General features: G+C 39.1%; 1 protein-coding gene across 1 annotated transcript in view; it reads left to right on the top strand.

The window, feature by feature from the left end:
* Positions 1 to 18,797, top strand: part of FARSA (phenylalanyl-tRNA synthetase subunit alpha) — a 23,064-nt gene extending 4,267 nt beyond the window's left edge. The window contains exons 3-15 of the mRNA XM_015813281.2: positions 6,332 to 6,610; positions 10,741 to 10,878; positions 11,067 to 11,165; positions 11,381 to 11,499; positions 12,898 to 12,990; positions 13,390 to 13,518; positions 13,875 to 13,990; positions 14,816 to 14,900; positions 15,553 to 15,652; positions 15,815 to 15,983; positions 16,099 to 16,176; positions 17,566 to 17,680; positions 18,465 to 18,797. Of these exons, the coding sequence (XP_015668767.2) occupies positions 6,332 to 6,610; positions 10,741 to 10,878; positions 11,067 to 11,165; positions 11,381 to 11,499; positions 12,898 to 12,990; positions 13,390 to 13,518; positions 13,875 to 13,990; positions 14,816 to 14,900; positions 15,553 to 15,652; positions 15,815 to 15,983; positions 16,099 to 16,176; positions 17,566 to 17,680; positions 18,465 to 18,570 (1,626 nt within the window). The 3' untranslated portion in view covers positions 18,571 to 18,797. The remainder of the gene's footprint in view (positions 1 to 6,331; positions 6,611 to 10,740; positions 10,879 to 11,066; positions 11,166 to 11,380; positions 11,500 to 12,897; positions 12,991 to 13,389; positions 13,519 to 13,874; positions 13,991 to 14,815; positions 14,901 to 15,552; positions 15,653 to 15,814; positions 15,984 to 16,098; positions 16,177 to 17,565; positions 17,681 to 18,464) is intronic.
* Positions 18,798 to 19,137: the final 340 nt, after the last annotated feature.

Here is a 19,137-nt window from a genome sequence, read left to right as displayed (position 1 = left end):
GCCAAAAAAGCCAACACAGTGCTAGGCTGCATTAACAGAGGGATAGAATCAAGATCACATGAAGTATTAATACCACTTTACAATGCCTTGGTAAGGCCACACTTGGAATACTGCATCCAGTTTTGGTCACCACGATGTAAAAAAGATGTTGAGACTCTAGAAAGAGTACAGAGAAGAGCAACAAAGATGATTAGGGGACAGGAGGCTAAAACATATAAGGAACAGTTGCTGGAATTGGGTATGTCTAGTTTAATGAAGAGAAGGACGAGGGGGGACAGGATAGCAGTCTTCCAATGTCTAGGGGCTGTCACAAAGAAGAGGGAGTCAAGCTATTCTCCAAAGCACTTGAAGGCAGGACAAGAAGCAATGGATAGAAACTGATCAAGGAGAGGAGCAACCTAGATCTAAGGACAAATTTCCTGACAGTTAGAACAATTAATCAGTGGAAGCGGTGCCTCCAGAAGCAGTGAATGCTCCAACACTGGAAGTTTTTAAGAAGAGACTGGACAGCCATTTGTCTGAAATCGTATAGGGTTTCCTGCCTGAGCTGGGGGTTGGACTAGATGACCTCCAAGGTCCCTTCCAACTTTATTATTATTATTATTATTATTATTATTATTATTATTATTATTATTATTATTATTATTATTGTTGTTGTTGTTGTTGTTGTTGTTGTTGTTGTTGTTGTTGCCTACACCTGGTGTAGGGTGTCCATTGATTCTTTTTTTTTCTTTCTGTCAAGCTTGTTTTCTCAAGACTTTATTTTTGCACTCTATAATGCAGAATGCTTATGTTTTTCATATATTGCATATGCAGTATGCATCCTTCTTCCTTGCCCACCAAAGACAACTCTTCAGAGACAACTCTTATTGGTTTGACAATGGAATCTACTTGTGGACAACTCGCCACGACCAACTCACAGCGGTCAAGTCACAGTGGGACAATTCAACAAATACAGAAGTTTAATTTGGCATAGAAAGAAAGCCAGAGTCAGGTATAAATGTGACATTAAATGTCATCTGATGGGTTAAAAAGGTTTTTCTTGGATATTAAATGTTATCTGATGGGTTAAAAAGGTTTTAAAGGTTTTTTCTTTTTTGTTGATTTAATAATGAATGAGGATGTAGATTTACTGTTAATGTATTTTTTTTTTCCTCTTTTTTCTGGACATATATTATTATGATAATGATGTTATAACAACTGAATTTGTTTGATTTAATTATGAATGGTTGGGAATTAAGGCTTTAAAGGTTTTTTTGATTTTACAATGGTTGAAGTATCATAATTGATAAGTAATTGAAGTTGTAAACTTTATTAAGGGTTTANTGTGGAGGAGATGGATTGTTTATAAATAGAGTTTGTGGAGTTAGAGATATTAATATTTGTTTACCTATATTTGAATATTAGCCTGGGATTTGGTTTGGGAAGTCCGGGGGGTGGGTGGGATATATTATAATATTGTGTAATACTTGTGATGTTTTTTTCTTTTTTGGAAAACAATAAAAATTTTATATTGAAAAAAAAAGAAAAAAAAAAAAGACATTGTTGGGTCTTCGCACCTTTCTCTTCTACAGTGAGAGATAAGCCAGATGGCCAGAGGCTCATTCCTTTCTCACCCCAGGTTGGCATCAAGGGGAAACAGTTCAAAGAGCAAGCAGATAGGATAGGCAGAGAGGATATATTGTAGCTAAGCAAAAGGAAAAATGATGCATTCCCTGGAGTCTCCCCCCTCCCCCCAGGAGAATGACAGAACCCACAGAAAGAACCCAAAAGGAAACAGAACTACCCCATTAAAGAAATGGGTTCTGACACCAACCCTTGGACAGCTCCAGCTATTAAATTTTAAATACCTTAACAAATCATGTGAATAATGATTTCTGGTTTAGCATGTACAAATGTAGCTAACTGTGGTTATTCAATAAACTATGGTTAAACAAACTATGGTTTTGCACAATATGCAATCCTGGGTACTTGAAAATAAAAAAAAAGACAACTGTTGTTGATCACTAGGACCAGTGGTGGGATTCAAATATGTGACCAACCGGTTCTCTTTGTGGATGCCACTTCCAGAAGTCCATTCTGGGCCTGGGCAACAAAAAATTAGCTACCGGTTCTGCCGAAGTGGTGCGAACTGGCTGAATCCCACTACTGGCTAGGACCCACCATAGGATTTAAAATAATGTGATTGTACAGTAAAAGCAATCCGTCTGAAACACACACTGTATTTATCTCCCATCTAGAACTGGCAAAAGCTTTATTACATATAGTTCATGTTCTGATCCAGAGTTAAGTTGCTTTGTAAATCCAGATCATACAGATAAACTCAATAAGAATGATTATAAAACAGATATTTTATTCAGAATACTTGCAGTTGTGGTTATTGCTTCTGGATATGGTACATCTGTTCATTCTTATAGGTAAGAAATTAATACTTCCTCCACACCAACTTCTAACGTGGAATGAGACCATCTGAGTCCTCCGGTGGTTCCATGCTTATCTCAGACAAAGGCATTCCAAACTGGCACATGGCCAGGATATCCTGTAAAGAGCTCAGTAACTCCTCCCACATACCTGTTAACATGAGATAGCTGACTAGCTAAACTATATTACCCATAAGCCATCTCTTAAGGAGACAGCGCTTAACCCAATAAATACCAAACATTGTAACATACAGACCTACATGCTCTAGTCAGAACAGTTCAAAAGATTTGAAATCAGGATCTTTTCTACTTCGTAAATTTAAAAGCAGCAATATGCCCTAAATTGGATTGGATCGTGAAATACTTAAAGCTAATTATTTTTCACTCCAAGGCATTTTTCTCATTAAAGTATTTTCCCAATTACAATTTTGCTACTAACTGGAAAAACAAGATACCCAGCCTCCAACTCCCTCTGATGAAGAACATCTGAACTTCACTAAGAAAACCAAATTTAAAATAATGAGGGAGATTCTCATTATGTGTCACTCCTATCACGACAATTTCTTTGTTTGGAGCACTTTTGAAGAAGTTTATAAACCATATTATTATGTGGTGTGAATCTAGCTTAATATGATTTATTCTATAGACCACACTTAGTGCAATGTGCGAAGGATTTTCAGTATTTTTTTTACTAAATCATATAATCTAGAAATCTGATTTTCAGTCATAACTCAATAATTTGGCCCAGGAATTTCTTTGCTCCATATTCCCTCGGTTTTAGTAAATCAGTACGGATTAATTGATTTTGATAGGCTTTTAATGTATCTTTTAGCAGTATTTAGCTTTTGTATTGAGTTATTTATTAGTCATCGTAAGTGCTCATCTGAACATGGAGATAGGATATAAATACTATTCAATTAGTAATTTAAGCCCAGATTTATAAAACACAACTTACAAAATACAGTACAATCTTCTGCAAGTGATATAGACGGGTTAAGCCATAAGCCAGTTCACCAAGCACAATGGCTAGATTCACACAATATACTAAGAGAACTAAAACTAACTATATTATGACAATATAATTTACACCGTGTGCTTTTTAAATTCAAGCAATTCAGTGAGCTGATTCACATAACACACTATATAACTACAGCTAAATTAATATGCATCCTGGATAGTGGCTTAAGTAATGGTTAAGGAGCAGCACAGAACATAGAATAGAGCTGGAAGAGACATTGGAGGTCTTCTAGTCCAGGGCTTTTCAACCGGTGGTATGCGTACCACTGGTGGTACTTCGGCACCTGGCAGTGGTACACGTATGACGGATTGAAAAGCACTGTAAAAAAGTGTAGAAAAAATTGTAAAAGTGGATGAGGTGAAGCGGCTGCACAGGTGGATGAGGTGAAGCGGCTGCGGCTGTGGGAGAGTCAGCTGGAACTGCGTGAAGTATCGCCGGGACTCTGCTGAGAGCCCAGGATTGGTGCACACTGCTCCAGCTGATCTGCTGCCCCCTTTCACCCCCAAGCCACCAGCCAAGCAAAACGCCCGCCTGCCTGCGCTCTTCCCAATCCGAGGTTTTTGTTGTCGTGAGCATTCCTGTTGAGGATTGGCAGCAGGAAAGGGGAGCTGTTTGGTTTTTATTCTATTCCCACCCGTCTGCTGGGTGGATGCAGCAGGTTTTGGTCACTTCTGTCATGCTGGGAGGTTACCCACGAAGCACGTTTATTTGGGGGGGGAGATCCCCACTAAACTTGTTAAGCTTGCTTAAACTCTCTTCCTCCTTCTCACTGGAGCCCCCCTTTGTCTGCAATGGTGTGGCAGGCAGACCCCTGCCGGGCCGGGGATGATGAGGATCTGCCCTCTGCGGAGTAGGGGCAGCGTTATTATGTTGCCTGTCAATCAAGTTTGATTTCCTTTCTTTGCCCTCCCCCCATCTCCCCTGCTTATAGCTGCCTCTGAGCCCCTCAATCTTGGGAGTTAGCATTGCCGGCATCTTTCTCCTGAGCCCCTCGTGCTGGGTAACTGTTGCCACCCAAGGTTAGGGAATCTTTGGGGGATAACCAACACCCTGACATGCCCCCCTATGCCCCCACTTCAACGGCAGAAGCCGCACCCCCCCCCATAGCCCCTGCAATCACCTATCGGCTTCTTTGAATCAACCAGGAGAAAAGGGGATAGAATAGTGCAAAGGTTAATGTAAGAGAAACAGGCACAGGTTTCCCATTAAAAATGTGGTAAGTGGGTGTACAGGTAGTCCTCAACCTACGGCCACAATTGAGCCCAAAAATTATGTTGCTAAGTGAGAAATTTGTTAAATGAGTTTTGTCCCACTTTATGACTTTTCTTGCCACATTTGTTAAGTGAATCATTGCAATTGTTAAATTAGTAACACAGTTGTGAATTGGTTTCCCCATTGATTTGCTTGTCAGAAGGTTGCAAAAGGGGATCACATGATTCTGGGACACTGGGACTATCATAAATATGAATCAGTTGCCAAGCATCCGAATGTAAATCACATGACCCTGGGGATGCTGCAGTGGTCATAAGTGTGAAAAATGGTCATAAGTCACTTTTTTCAGTGCCGTTGTAACTTCAGTCAATAAGCGAACTGTTGTAAGTCGAGGACTACCTGTACTTTATCACTTTTATCCTTTTTTTTGGGTCATCAAGTTTTTGACACCTTGCTAGGCGACTGGCGGTACTCAAATATTGCTGTATCCTAAAACTGGTACAATTAGTGAAAAGGTTGAAAAGCCTGTTCTAGTCCAACCCCCTGCTCAAGCAGGAGACCCTATACCATTTCAGAAAAATGGCTGTCCAGACTTTTCTTAAAAACCTCCAGTAACTTCTGGAGGCAAGCTGTTCCATTGGTTTATTGCTCTCACTGTTAGGAAGTTTCTGCTTAGTTCCAGGTTACTGCTCTCCTTGGTTAGTTTCCATCCGTTGTTTCTTGTCTTGCCTTCTGGTCCTTTGGAAAATAAGTTGACCCCCCTCTTCTTTGTAGGAGCTCCTCAAATATTGGAACATTGCTAAGCAAAAGACCCTATACCAGGGGTCCCCAACCCCCAGTCTGTGAACTGGCACCAGTCTGCGGCATGCCAGAAACTGGGCCACACAAATAAGTGAAGCCCCATCTGCAGGATGCAAGCAGCACATGAAACCAAACTCTCTCCAATCTGTGGAAAAACCTCTTTCCATGGAACCAGTTCCTGCTGCCCAAAAGGTTGGGGACTGCTGCCTATACCATTCAGGACAAGTGACTGCTCAGTCTCTTCAATACTCCACAGTACTCCAGTAATGGAGCACCCAAAACTTCTCGTTAATTGTTCTGTTAGGAAATTTCTCCTTAGTTCAAGGTTGTTTCTGTCCTTGATTAATTTCCATCCATTGTTTCTTGCCTTGCCTTCTGAGGCTTTGCAGGGCAAGACAAGAAACAATGGATGGAAATTAATCAAGGATAGAAGCAACCTAGAACTAAGGAAAAATTTCCTAACAGTGAGAACAATTAACCAGTGGAACATATTACCTTCAGAGGTGGTATAAGACATACCAGGAAACGCAACGAGAGTTTTTGAAGAAAACAGACGCTCAACAAAGGAAAATTATGTCTTTCACGTGTGCAAGGATGTTTTGCGTGGCTGTTTTTGTACGAAACACATTTTAATACACAGTAACGAAATATTGTCCTGTATGCTTTACCTGAGATTGTGTACATTTAGCTTCTAAATACTGATATTTAGCTTGCTTAGTGAGCGCCCAACCATGTTAAATAAAAAACGGAAACGACAATTTTTGAAGCATTAACTCCTGAAATACTTCCCGCTCTGAGCATATAGTAGGCGAGTCATCTCATAGCGACTGCGCTTCTAGCCCGCTGATTTTCGCGGAAAAAAGCCGGTAATGCTTTAAAGACAGACTATGCAGCCGTTTTTAAAAATTGTGCGCTAGTCATTACTTCCGCTTCCGGTCACCACCGGAAGGTCTTATTAGAGTTTGTCGGAAAGATGTCTCCCACCATGGCGGCAGCCGCGACAGGACCTGGTTCACCAGCAGAGTTACTCTTACAGAGGCTGGAGCAGGTGGCAGCTGACGGAGAAGCCGGACTCTGCAGCCTGGAAGCAGCAGCAGCGCTTGGCCTGGAACACCAAGTCTTGGTCGGGGCCGTGAAGAGTCTTCAGGCGCTAGGAGAGGTAAGTCGGCAAGAAGGCAGACCTGCGCCGGACCACGCCCCTGAGTGGCGCCACGCAGAGTAGATGCGGCGCCCAATCTCTTGCGGCAGAAAGGGGCGGGACTTCCCATTGTCAGCCAATGGGCTATGCCGACTAAGGCTATGCCGACCAATACCATTGTTCATAGATTACATCCATGTGGCTGTGCTGTCCAAGGCTATTCAGAGTTGTAAGAAAAGAACCATCAGAAAGCCCCCAAAGGGAATGATCCCCTTTTGTGACCTTCTGACAAGCAAATCAATGGGGAACCGTGTTCCTAACTTAACAGCTGCCATGATTCACTTAACAAATGTCATGTCATTTTATAACAAAGGTCATAAAATGGGGCAAAACTCACTTAGCAACTGAAATTTTGGGATCAATTGTGGTCGTAAGTTGAAGACTGCCTGTAGTTAAGCATGGTCATGCACACTCTATTTTCATGAGGCCTATCTCTAGTCTCAGGATGCATTAGAAACACATTTTGGTGCTTAAAGGGCCAATCTAGTATGTATATGTTGTATATAGTATGTTTAGGTGTGTGTCATGCATGTGTTCACTTTGAGAGCGGGCAACTAAATTTCATTTTTGATGTGTGTCGTGCCCACAGTAAAAAATAACAAGGTTATCTTATTTTAAGAATTTGGAGGGAACAGGTTCTGATGCTGCAAAATTGGAATAGGGGCCTAGCTGGGTACCATAAAGAAATTATGCTGTTGGCTTGGCTTCAAATAATTTAAGGGCTGCAGGAATGTAGTGGCTACCTCTTATCTTGAGTAGTTTAAGGATGGCAGATGAACTCCTTTGTGCTTCTTTAGCAATGTAGTCCTCATGAGACTTCCTACTACTAGCACAATTTAGGACTATTCCCAGCTATTTGAAACAGAGGATTGTTTAATTCTGTGATTTTTGGATCTTTTGGCAAATGCCATGATTTGGGGGTTTTGTCAGAACCCTATGTTCTGTGTGCATGGGATTTCTTATTCTTTTCAGGTTCTGCCATTCTCCTAGGGGGCAAGGGGAAGCTTGAGGTGCCGATGTGTATTTCCTTTGCTCTGTCTCTTGCTCTATCTTTGATGGGCCTCTAACGGGGTGAAAATGGAATGTACCTCCGGACATCTGCCTTACCTCCAAGCGGGGAAGAAACAGCACAGACACCTAACAGCCTTGGAAGCAGCGCCTTATCACTTTGATTGGCCTATTTGAACTGTCTGGATGGACAGTTAGGGTGGGGTTACTATGGACACTTTTAACTACTTGGTTAACGCACGGGAAATCCTCAGATTCTGCCTTCTATTCCTGCTGTTAACACTTCCCAATAAAAGTTTCTTTTGAAATGATGCTGTTTCAAGAGTTCTGCTTTCTTGGGAGAACTGATTGAGGCGGGTCCTTACAGTTTACCTCTAAGTAGTTTGCCTTGCAATACTGTGCTAGTGTACTCAGTGTTATTTTAAGGCCAGTAGGTGTTTTTGAGAGTATTGCTAAATAAATATAGCTTATTTTGAGTGACAGCTCTTCATGAAACATATGTATTAGATAAAATAAATGTCAGTCAATTAAAAAGTTCTCCAAGTTTTCCAATAGTTTGGTTTATGATATGGAGTCAGAAGCTGCTTTGAAGTCTATGAAGGTGAAGGGAGGCAATGATGCAGGAGGAGTATTTTTCAATGAGATATTGGCACACTAAGCACTAGTCAGTGGTGGATTGTTCTTCCCTAAATTGGGCTTGCTCTTTTACAAGTATGTTTTCTTATTCCAACCAATTCTGGAATTTCCTTGTAGGCATCTTGCATAATGTTTGCTAATTATGTTGAGGAGGCTGATTGGTTGCAAGTTCATCCTTTTTATCATTTTTATATATAGGAACAATGGGAAATGATCACAAGCCCCCAGTTCTTGGGTATTCAGCCATTGATATCAATGCAGGTAAAAAGCATGCCTGAGTGGGAGCCCAGAAGCCCAAATTTGTTTTAATCACTTCAGGAGGAATTAGGTCTTTTGGTGCCTTCCCTGGTCTTAGTTGGGCACCCAAGATTCTTAATCTTTGTCATTGTCACTGGTGCTCACATTGGTAGATTTTCTATAATTTTGCTAGGGCATCCGCTTCCAAGAGAGGTGTCCATATAGAGTTCTTGAAATTATGCCTTCCAAAACTGAGATGTGACAGCCCATCGTGGCTGGGCCATTTCTTTGGGAGCTTAATGTAATGTGCCCGAAAGAGGCTGAGTCATTGGATTTGACTGTCTGAATGAATTGTGTTTTTTGTGACTTCCTTTTTTTTGGCATGCCAGCAGTTGTTTATAGTATCTTTGCTGCTGAAAAAGGTTCTGTGCAGCTGTTGGTGTAGCATTGGATAAATAAATCTGATAAATGATAACAAGAGATTTTATTGATTGAATTGAATTAATAAAGCTATAGCATATGTCTTGAGTGAAGGGAGGAACTTTGATATGGCACGTAGAGTAGGGGAAATTAGGACCCTTAGGGCTGCCTTATGCTTTGCTTTGCTTTGTTCCTGATCCTAGTAGAAAATGAATGGAATACATTTAATAAAAGGTCATCAATAGTCCATGTTTCCTGGAGCAGTATTATATCATCATGGGAGAGAAAGTCAGTAAAAGAAGTGTCTTTGGTGGATATAGAACATGAAATCATAGGGCTGGAAGGGACCTCAGACGTCTTCTAGTTGACCTTCTGCCATCCTAGTCAAATGGTTGTCCAGTCTGTTTTTGAAAACCTCCAGTGATGGAGCACCCACAACTCCAGGAGGCAAACTGTTCTACTGATTAATTGTTCTCACTGTCAGAAAATGTCTCCTTACTTCCAAGTTGGATCTCTCTTTAACAAGCTTCTAGCCATTACTTCTTGTCCTGCCTTCTGGTGCTTTGGAGAATATGTCAATCCCCTCTTCATGTATGGTTATATATGCAATGCTAAATAGATTGCTATAATTTCATTAGATTCTAATGTAAGACCAATATTTTGCCTTTTCCTTGTTAATTTATCTTGTGAGCTTCAAGGGAAAAAGAAATATAGTACAGGTATTCCTCAACTTACAACAGTTCATTTAGTGACCATTCAAAGTTTCAATAGCACAGAAAAAAGTGACTTATGACTGTTTTTCACACTTAGAACTATTACAGCATCCCCATGGTCACATGATCAAAATTCAGATGCTTGGCAACTGCGTCATATTTATGACATTTGCAGTGTCTCACAGTCATGTGATCCCCTTTTGTGATCTTCTGATAAGCAAAGACAATGGGGAAGCCAGATTCACTTAACAACCATGTTATTAAATTAACAACTGCAGTGATTTACTTAACAGCTGTGGCAAGAAAGATCATAAAATGGGGCAAAATTCACTTAACATCTGTCTCATTTAGCAACAGAAATTTTGGGCTCAATTATAGTCATAAGTCAAGGATTACGACTGTACGTGTACCTTAACTACTAAATCTGAGCTGCAAACAACCAGATGACACTAGATAGCTGCAGAGTTATAATGAATGAATCACTCTTTCCTTCCATATAATGCTCATTTGCAGCCTAGATTTGATAGTCATAACCTCATCATAGGTATTTTCAGTTCCCCAATTACATTAGATTAATACTGATCTTATTGTGATTGTAGAGTAATTATCTCAGAAAAGGTAATTACAGTGAAAGATTATTCTAAAATATGCTAATAAGAAAACTTAATAATTGAATTTGGCACTGATATATGTGCATTCAGACTGTCCTTAAATATTCCTACATGTAATTGTTGCCAAATTCTCACTGAGAGGACTTCAATTTACAGGTGGGCATTTTATATGGCAAACGTGAAGTATTTCTTACAAATGATAGAAAAGGAGTAAAACTAAGCTAGAATCTTCTAAGTTCATGGATGTGCTTTGTTATATAGATTTTAGCCATTTGGTTTTGTGAAACGTTAGGTATAAATATGTTATTTTTCCTCACCCACAGTCCAAATAGGCATTGCAGGTCAGCAGAAGTTCTGAGGTACTTTAAAACTTCCTAAGAACCACATGATTCTTTTATCAAACACAGCACTCTTGGCTTTTTCCCTACTTTTTTGCCAAGGAAGATGTTTTTGATGTTCTTTTTAGGTGATCGAGGCTGAGCAACGTACATCTAAAAAGTGGGAGTTGACACCTGAGGGCCAAGAAATTATTCACGAAGGGAGCCATGAGGTCCGAGTATTTCACAGCATCCCCTCTGAGGGTCTGCTTCAAAGTGAACTCATGGTAAAAAAAAAAAATCTTGTCTCTCTATATTTATTGTATTAAATTGTTACTGAGAAAGTATTTGTTTGATGTTATTTGCTGTGGATCTGTATTTAGCATGGATCTAAATTTAAGTAACTACTTTTTTCACTGATTTGATTGTGTGGCTTCTGATCTGATGGGGTAATGTTTTCCTTGTTTTACTGTAGAAGCTGCCAAGTGGAAAGGTGGGGTTCAGCAAAGCAATGTCCAACAAATGGATCCGGCTAGATAAGAGCTCAGAAAATGGCCCTCAGATATTCCAGGCAGTGAGTAATCAAAATTCCTATCTGTGTGGGGTCCCTGTTTCTGCAGCATGTTATATTTTTGCTCCCTCACCCTCCACAGTTGAACAAAGGCAGTACATATTTAAGAAGCAACTAAGTAAATTCAGGATTGCCTTAATGCTTTTGCATCCAAGAAAAACAGAATGAGAGTGAGAACTTTGGGCTTTTATCCACGATGAGTTTCCTTTCTCTCCAAGGTGGAATCTGTTCAGGACACCGTAAGGGAGAAGCTGCTCCAAGTTCAGAAGGGAGAGGCTAACTGTTTAGAGGAGAAAGATAGAAATGAACTGAAAAAACGAAAACTCCTAGCAGAAGTGTGAGTTTCAGCTCTAATATCTGTTGTAAAATGATCAGAGATGAGTTGAGATTAATTTCTGTGATGAAGTTAATCCCAACAAATTAACTCCTTGTTGCACTTTACAACTTCATAGGATTGAAAGTTTTCCTCTTTTATCAGCACAGGTAATGTAATGGGATTTGTTTTATCTTTTTGTACTGTTTATTTTTATTATGTTATGTTTGTATTGTTGTTTGTTTATATAGTAAGTATAGAATAATTAGTCCTGCTACATTCAGTATAGCAGGACTTGAAGAAGGATATGAAGCATTGTATATATCATACTCTGATGCTTATTTTAAACCCTAACTTTGATTATTGGGCAGAAATGTTGATTAACTAAATTAGATTGTAAAACAAAAAAAACCCTAAATAGATAAAACAGGTTAATTGTTTTTACATGATTATACAAGTAACACATTAAACAGCAATGATTTTTGTACACAATCAAAGACATTAAAATGTGTTTGAAAAATATGGATTGTTTTAAAGGCTCCAGGCTAAAAGAACTATAGAGTAGTGATTAAAGAGGCCTTTTTCCTTGCACTGTCACTGAAAAATATTTTTCCCTATTGAGTGGGGGGAAACGCACTCAAACAAAGATCTCCAAAGATGGGCTTATATTGTTCAGGTAAGCTGGTTCTACCCATTTAATTATCTCTGCTTCAACCACTTGCTTTCAAACTGGTTGCTTGCTCCATTGCTACCCATGTTTGTTGCTTCTTCAACAATATTTGATAGAAAATTTTCACAACAGAATTTTTGTAGCTTGATATACTATGTATATTCATCATGAAATAAACACTTCAATATGGCCTAAGGGTAGATTATAATCCTATCAGATCTTACGCTCAATATATCTTTTGTTGTGTAAGCTCTTCATACAAGTTTCTTGGGTTATGTTTCCTAGGGTTTTGGACAATGTTGCAAAGCATTCAGGAAAAGAGGTAGTCACTCTGCAGTTAAATACTTCATTTACATTCTTATTTTTGCCAACAAGGAACCATGGCCCAGGGAGACTGGCTGAATAAATCTTTGGCTATGGGGATTTGAAGATGGATGAATGGATCTGTCTTTCTCATTAATTCTACTCTTTGTGTTGATAATTCATTCTTTCTGGAGTTTTCACCAACAATTTGTTTCATTTCACATATGTTCTGTCCTGATTTGATTAATTTTTAAGGCAATTTGCTTTCATGCTCAGTGTAGAATTGTATGAATACATTCAAAATGTGTGGGTGTCTGTGTATGTGATTTATTAATTTAAGGAATTGCTCTAGTTTGCAAGCTCTCATGGAATACTCTTTGAAATAGAACTTTGAATGATTCTGCCCTCTTCCCAAGAGATGACACGTCAAAACTTGTATTTCATTTTAGGACCATAAAGACATATTGGGTTAAAAAAGGAAGTGCTTTTAGTACAACTATTGCTAAACAAGAAACAGATCTTACACCAGAGATGATCACGAGGTAAGAAACTCTGGTTCTCTTACAGTATGGTCCTGGTTAAGCTTGGACCTGGGCCTACAAATTGCCATTTCTGTCTGGAATTTGCTTTTGATTTCTGCGTGTGGATCTTGGTTACAGAATTCTTGGCTTCACTATATAGAATCAAGTTTCATCCATCATAGACCTATAGCTGATAGGATGCTAAAATGGATTCATAGCTTCAGACCCTTCCTGGCAAAATTCTTAACCTCCCTGTTTTCAATTGTGTTTGTGTTGCCTTTATGTAAAGTTTAAAAAATGAGGAATATGGTATTTTTTTAAAAAAAATGAAGATGTATTATTGAAATGGAAACTGTTCTCAAAGAAATTGCTAAATGAATTATCTTTCTCGTGTTCTTCCTGCTTTCCCCATCCTTGCAGTGGTTCTTGGAGAGATTTGAAATTCAAGTCTTACAATTTTGAAGCATTGGGCATTATGCCTGAAAGCGGCCATCTTCATCCATTGCTGAAGGTCCGCACTCAGTTTCGGCAGATCTTCCTTGAAATGGGGTATGTACTTAATAATATCTGGGCAGAAGAAATATAGCTGTGGGTAGCCTTTAAAATGCCTACTCAGCTGGCTGGAAGAATTTAAGAAGAGTCAACTCAAAAATACCCATCTTTGAGATTCACTAACATTTTATACAAAATAATGGCTGCTAGGGAAATCCAAGTAATTTATTTTTGTTAATTGGGTGTAAATAATTTCCTTTGAGAAGTAGCAGAATACTTTGGCTAGAGCAAGTCTCCTCTGCTGGCTATTCTGGTTACGTTGTGATGTTTTTCCTTGTGCTAATGTCAGAGTATAAGCTAGTCATGGGACCTGTTCCCTTAATATTTAATTGAAACCTTGTTTCCCTCTTCAGTTTCACCGAAATGCCCACCAATAATTTCATTGAGAGCTCCTTCTGGAACTTTGATGCCCTCTTTCAACCACAGCAGCATCCAGCCCGAGATCAGCATGACACTTTCTTTATGAAGGGTTGGTTTCATTGTTTGTCTAAAATATAACAACTTTTATCTCTTGTCATACCAGGGCGAAGAATATAGGTTTGGTCTCCTTTTAAGGCTGATTTGGAGCTGCAGACTCCTATGCAGTTCCTATAGAGATCTAATCAAGCACATGCATATAGGAGCCACTTGGTTCCCATCTAAAATGTATAGCTGCCATTTTAAATTGTTCTAAGTGTGTTTTTACAAAATGAGCAATAAAGGAGGATGAGCAATTGGAGGATTTAGGATGTTGTCTGCATGCTATGGATATGAACCAAACAGTTCCATGTGAGAAACCTACCAACATTAAGGAAGGAGTAAAAATGATATGTAGTTGTATAAGAAAGGAGCTAATGGCAATCCTACAATGTAGTCTGCTGTTAACACTGCAGGTCAGAAGTCAATATAAATATCCATCCCAATTTCTCTTTGTCCCTTCCCTTCCATAGAATTACCCTTTCCTTGGACTATACTAAAAGTCCATACATACCAAAAGTTTTTATCATTTTGTGAATGGGCATGCTCCGTATGACTACCATTTTGAGAAATTGTAATGCACATTACTACATAATTGCAGATGTATCCTTTGGTCCAAAAGGTTAGGGTCTTCCATAGAAATCATTTTTAAGATGCTTTTTATAAATATACTGGGATGTGGCATACATTTTTCTGTGGGAAATATAATCAGCTTCACTTTGCAATAGGTTTTTATGTTCTTGCCCTGAGTCTGGACAGCGATCAAGGCAGCTCTTTTTGCATGCATATGGAACCTTCGCACGTCTGGATACTTTTCTACAAGTTTAATTTCTTTCAGATCCTGCTGAAGCAATTGACTTTCCCATGGATTATTTGAAGAAGGTAAAGAGGGTGCATTCACAAGGAGGGTACGGTTCTCAAGGGTGAGTTTATTAGCATGCTTTGTCCTGATAGTGCGCGAACTATACAGTAGAAAATAATTTTTGTGGAGTTCAGGGCAACAGCTGGTATGGAAAGACTTTTTTCTTGTTACTGATTCTAGAACATGAAGGGAAATATTTTGTTGTGAATCCTGTGACATTAGGGGAGGCAAAGATGGGAGACTTGATGCTGACAAATGAATTCAGTAGTGAAATCCTAGCAGCTTTTGGATTTTTTTTATTAAAAGTGTTATTGTATGGCAATAGCATTTAGATTTATATACAATGCTAGCATTATTTACATATTGTCTCCAACAGTCTGGGTTCTTATTTTACTGCCTTTGGAAGGATGGAAGGCTGAGTCAACCTTGAGCCCCATCAGGATTGAACTCCAGGCTGTGGGCAGAGTTTGCTGCCAATACTGCTCTTTAACTACCGTGCCACCAAGATTATATGCCAGGGCTGTGTAAGGGACAAAAGTCCAAATGTCTAATAGAAATGACAGAATTTTTAAACATTCGGCCCAGTGGATCAACTATTTTCTCTTTTTCTGCAGAGAAATTACATTTATGCTGATTTCTCAAGTCATTTGATTCACATTAATTGCTTCAGTTTATGCATTTTTATGGTAATCTGTTTCCTTCCTTCCTTTCAGTTACAAATATGAATGGAAACTGGAAGAGGCTCGGAAGAATCTTCTTCGGACACACACCACAGCTGTCAGTGCCCGGATGCTCTATCAGCTGGCACAGCAGGTAAATACTAGGGAGTTTTCTTTTGTATTTTGAAGAATAGTTGCATTGCAAACCCTTGTTACAAAATAATCATGGGTTTAAAGCTGGTAGAACTTGATAAGCATAAAACTGGGTATTTGAATCAATGAAAATGCCAAGCTATGATAATTGCTTCTACTACAGAAGAAGTTTACACCAATCAAATACTTCTCCATTGATCGTGTCTTCAGAAATGAGACATTGGATGCTACACATCTGGCAGAATTCCATCAGATTGAGGGTGTGGTGGCTGATTATTGTTTGACACTAGGAGACCTTATGGGTGTCCTGAAAGAATTCTTCACCAAACTGGGTAAGAGATGGTGAAAAGTGAACATGCAGGGTAAAGTGCAGCAGTTGAGATGAGAAGCTTTTTAGCTGATATTTTTTTTGTTCCCAGAAACCAGCTTCTTCTTTCTATGTAACAGGAATCACACAACTGCGCTTCAAGCCTGCTTACAATCCTTACACAGAGCCCAGCATGGAGGTTTTCAGCTACCATCAAGGTGAATGTTTTTTTTTTTAAAGGATATATACAAACAAAGGAATTGTGTAGTTGAAGTATAGTTTTCTTTGTCTATGGCAGAATTTGAGGGCCCTTCCCTCTTCAAATTAAACTCTTCTCAAATAACTTAGTTGATTTACAAAATATCTTTGGCAGTAAAGAACCAATCATGAAAAGTACAGGTTATAATGAAAGTAACTTTTGAGGAAATATCAGTGAGTCTGTTTTCAGCTCACTTTCTTACCTATGGAAAATATTTGCTTCCACTTCAGTCAAGAAGGCATCAGTTGCATGCCGATTGTCTTAAGAAAGAATTCCAACTGCTCTCATTTCAGCCATTGATAATTCCCTTATGACTCATATAGTTGCAAAAAAATTAGAGAACACCCTATAAGTGAGGACACTTTTCCACTGTGTTAACACACCCTGAAAGCATACTTTGTCATCAACTGTTTGTTGGAGTTCCTCTTTCTTTGAGGTCCTTGATGATTAAAGGAAATATCCCCCCCATAAACAAAACACTTTTCAGAACACAGTGACAACATTTTCAGTCTTTCAGATTAAATGGGTAGCTGAAATTGTGGCATTTTATCTTTTTTAGCACATAGGCCTCATTCTCCCACCCCCGCCCTTATAAAATATAATAAATATCCTACCATATTCTCTTTGGTGTGTGGCTGGTCAGCTAATAAATAAATAAAAATGCTTAAAAACCACAAGATAATTCATTTTAGGCTATTTCAGAGGAAGGGGGGAGAACTTATAGGAGCATGAAGAAGGAAGGAAAATCCCGTTTCTCTGCATTTTGGTAAAATCTCATTTTTTTTAAGGATTCTTGAACTTCTAAATCCTGGGAACTACATAATCGAACCTTGCTTCTCTGCCATTGTTTTGTTTGTTAGATACTTTAGCACCCAAAGATACTACAGAATACTCCTAGAATTAGTATCCAAGCAATTTAGGCTTCAGAAGCATAGCTTTCATACGATGCTTGTGTTCTATCTCTATCTTACCAACTTCGAAATGCAAATACATCAGAAAATTTGGACCTGAACTTTTATTTTGCTTGATGTAGAGTTGGTCAAAGCTTAAGAAATCTGTCTTTGATTTAATCTTGGAGAAAATTGGGCAAGACCTGGGTATGACTGTCTTGTCCTGTTTTACACCACTTCACACTATCCTTTCAGCCACCAACCTGACATATTCCTTTCTGCCTCTCTTTGTCAGGGAGGGACCTGCCTTTCTACATTGCTTTGAATCCCAGCAGAAAGTGCTGAATGGATTCCAGTAACCAGGCTTGAGGTCTACCCAGTAACTTGAAATCCTTGGCTTTGTGCACCCCCATTCCCACTTTGTCAGCTTAACTATAGACATTTCCATTTTCTTTCAGGATTAAAGAAATGGGTGGAAGTGGGTAATTCAGGAGTCTTCCGCCCAGAAATGCTGCTGCCTATGGGCTTGCCTGATGGGGTGTCTGTCATTGCCTGGGGGCTATCTCTGGAACGGTGAGTGAGTTGGAGAGTCAGTTAAGCTGCCCTATGCTGTCTGGGCCTGCTAGAAGTCTCTAAAGGCCAAGGGCTACTAATATTTGTGAGAGAAACTATGAAGTATCTCCCATAACTCATATTGTACTTTTTTAGGATGATAGGCAGATGAAACTAATTTGTAGGAAGCTTCAATTTGTAATTTTTAATTTAGATGTATTTAAACAATACAAGAATAACTATTAAAAATCAATCTCAGCTAATAAAGACAAATTGTACACTAAGAGAACTAAAGAGTACTTCTGGGGGAAAAAGAAAACAGAACACAGTATATTGATACAATATATAAGCATTTGTCTAAATAAAATCCTATTTAAGAAACCATTAAATTTAACATTTAAACCAATTAAATATCTCCAGGATAGGAAGGATGGTAACCAACCCTTTAAAACTTTATCAGCAGATAGTTGTTTTTTTAGATCAGGCTACGTTGGATCAGTGCTTTGGTCCATAGGATTTCAGTCCAAAGGATGGGTCCTTGTAGGGATATGAAAGATCCCCAGTGGGTGTGGGGGAGGTAGATGCATGTAGTACTGCGAATTCCGTTCTAACTGTCCTTGTGTTGCTTGTCCTTTACCTTGAGTTTCCATTGTAACTCAGCGCATTATTATTATTGTCTTTTGCATGGGGGAGGGGGGTAGTTAGCAACTGTTTCAGAATTGTCTGCCATTTTGAAAGGGCGTGCACTTATAGTTAAATTATTTCCAACGAATTCTTTGGGAGACTTTTCTCTGCTCTCTTCCAGACCCACCATGATCAAGTATGGCATCAATAACATCCGGGAATTAGTTGGTCACAAAGTCAATCTGCAGATGGTATATGACAGCCCACTTTGCCGCTTGGATGCCTAGGGCTTGGAAACCTGCTGCTCTCTTCAAATCTCCTTATTTATTGCCACTGCTCTTTGCCAGTGAGGAGACTGAACCTGTACTCTACGCTGCTTGTTCCTGTAGGGAAAATAATAAGACCATAGGGAAGGCATGCAGTCTTTATTTAGGAACATCTTGGACCAAAATTGAATGGATTCTCCTAGTCACAGTCTTATTTATGCACATATTAAATATGTCTCAACCTGAAATTGGAATGTGGTAATTCAAATGAATAAGGGCAGTTTCAGTGATCTGGTTTCCTTGTAATGCAACTGGGCCATCATGCTATCAAGGTCTTTGAAACGAAAAAAGAAATTGATTTCTCACTATCTTCCTTCATCATTTCAGTAAAGTTCTGGTAATTTTTTATTTTTAACAATTACAAGTAAAAGAATCCTAATGTGCAATGTGAATCTGTGAACCAGCAAGGGAGATGGAAAAAAGCAGCAGCTGCTTGACTTAAGGATTGGTGACCATTGATTACGAACTAAGTTTCAGAAGGACAGTCTCTAGGCTGATGTTAAAAGGTGGAATCACTACAACAAAGCA

This window comes from Protobothrops mucrosquamatus, unplaced genomic scaffold (genome assembly GCF_001527695.2).
Source record: "Protobothrops mucrosquamatus isolate PMUCROS unplaced genomic scaffold, P.Mucros_1.0 scaffold150, whole genome shotgun sequence".
Taxonomy (NCBI): domain Eukaryota; kingdom Metazoa; phylum Chordata; class Lepidosauria; order Squamata; family Viperidae; genus Protobothrops; species Protobothrops mucrosquamatus.
Note: the sequence above shows the minus strand (reverse complement) of the source record. Positions and strands in the feature narration are given on the sequence as shown.